At 34.7% G+C, this 2171-nt stretch overlaps 1 protein-coding gene across 1 annotated transcript; it reads right to left on the bottom strand.

Annotated features, from left to right (window-relative positions):
- Positions 1-816: 816 nt before the first annotated feature.
- Positions 817-1950, bottom strand: LOC122592165 (F-box/kelch-repeat protein At3g06240-like). Its single transcript, XM_043764369.1, has one exon. The coding sequence runs from the start codon at positions 1948-1950 to the stop codon at positions 817-819; it is 1134 nt and encodes a 377-aa protein (XP_043620304.1).
- Between the last annotated feature and the right edge of the window lie 221 nt (positions 1951-2171).

The following is a 2171-nucleotide window of genomic DNA, read 5'->3' as shown; positions in this document are numbered from 1 at the left end:
TTTCATGTATTACACTTTATTTACAATTACTTAACATGCATAGATATTAGTTTATATATAGAAAGAAAAGGTCGGACTACACGTTTTTTTAGCTATCTTCTACTTCAATGAATTTATGTTTAGTCCAAAAAGATATACCCGATTACCGAACAGGGATCCCCGATACCCGATGGGGACGGGTATGGGGATGTAACTTAAATCCCCTACGGGCCTGGACCGGGATGGAGATTATAAATGAGAACCGAGTATGGGGATGAGGATCGAGATCCCGACAATACCCGCCCCATTACAATAATTAGTATTATTGTAGTTAAAAAAGGCTAGCAATCAATTTGAAAGAAAGAATCGTATCGTTAAATAGGTCGGCAATCATCAATTTGAAAGAAAGGATCCTTACCATGTTTACAAAGTTCTAATTAAAACATTTTAAAATTTTAGACGGTGGTATTATAGTATAGATATTTTAACTATAAGGTAATAATTTAGATATCATCACACATTAACACGTACATACTACTATTATTTTTCTCTCTATGGAACATACAAAACATCTAACAATCAATAATCTAGAAAAAGAAAACATATATATAAACCAGAAAATTAAGCTGATCAAAACAAATAATTGCTCATCTCATGAGTTTATGTATCAAAGAATAAGACGATAAAGAATTAAGCAAATTACACGGTTATTCATCCCTATGCATGCAGCATAAAAAATATGAAACGAAAAAAATAAGATAAAAACCATATTAAAAAAAAAAAAAAAAACTAGTGCAAAGAATCGCCGGCCATTTATCCAGCCTTCACTAACCATCATCAATTAAGCAGAGCTAAGCTAGCCGTATAGTGAACCGCACGAAAACTTTCTTTCAATCCAGACGTCCCGAGATTCCACATCTGTTTCTTGACCGAATCATACAAACCAAGACTTCCATCATTCGTCACCACCAAAACTCGATGATAACTTTTCATCATCAGAGGTGGGTTCGACACTTTAGGCTGCATAACCACGCAAACTTTCATCCAAGAGTTGGCTACTCCGTAATCACCCATCACCCAGATGTCCCATTTGTCGATCCCATTAAGTCCAATATAATGAGCACACAATGACAAACAAATAGAATCACCATATGGAACCAGATACAATTGATCATAACCATAAACCATATTCTTAGGCAGCTCAACAACACTAAAACACTCATTTTCTATATCAAACGCCATAATCAGATAATCATCACCCTTACCAGGACCTTTACGACCCAACCAATGGACAAAACCGTTCACCATCACATTACTAGACCAACCCCTAGCCAAAAAACAAGGAGCCGTCACATTATCCTTTTTCTTCCAAGTATCAGTACTAAATGAATAAACAAACACATCATTGACAACCTTGACTTTATGCGAATAGTAAACAATCTCAACAACCTTAAACTCTAGATCCCTTGAAACTAAACCAAACCCGACAACAAAATGAGAAAACTTTTTACTATTCAAGTCGTTGTAAACAGGATCGCAGACAATCTTATACTTATTAACACTTGGGTTCCAAAGAATAACCCTACCGACATTCGAGAAATAGTTTGTGTCAAAAAAGCACATTAAGCCTTTGCTAGAACCAACAATTCTAAGATATCCATGAAGGGCATTGTCTGGGGTTTGAAGCTTAAGTGTTTCTTGTAAAGTGATAGGTGATCTAAGGGAGTAAAATTCATACTTGTAATCATCGGTTTCGTAGTAGATCAAAAGGTGGTGATCATCAGGGTGGTTTGGGGTTGAGGCCAAGAGATGGCGCTTGGCCAAATACGGGTGGGAGACCAACTGCCGAGATGACTTGGAAACACGTCGGAATTGAAGCAAAGATTTGATGGGAAGACATGAAAGAATGTGGAGGATTATGACTTGTGGGAGGTTGAAGATGTTGTGTTTAACATCATTATTGTTTGACATAGGCAAATTATTGTTAGGTGTTTGAAAATTAAGTGTTTGAAAATAAAGATGCTTGTACGGATTATAGTTTGGGGTTTTATTATTTATATTTATGAAAATTATATTTATGTATATTGATTTTGTTTAATATTTTCCTTAGTTATGTGTATTATATTTATGTATCTTGATGTTGGTTAATATTTTCCTTAGTTATTTGTATATTTTTTTAATAATTAGTTTTT

Source organism: Erigeron canadensis, chromosome 3, assembly GCF_010389155.1.
Source record: "Erigeron canadensis isolate Cc75 chromosome 3, C_canadensis_v1, whole genome shotgun sequence".
Classification (NCBI taxonomy): domain Eukaryota; kingdom Viridiplantae; phylum Streptophyta; class Magnoliopsida; order Asterales; family Asteraceae; genus Erigeron; species Erigeron canadensis.
Note: the sequence above shows the minus strand (reverse complement) of the source record. Positions and strands in the feature narration are given on the sequence as shown.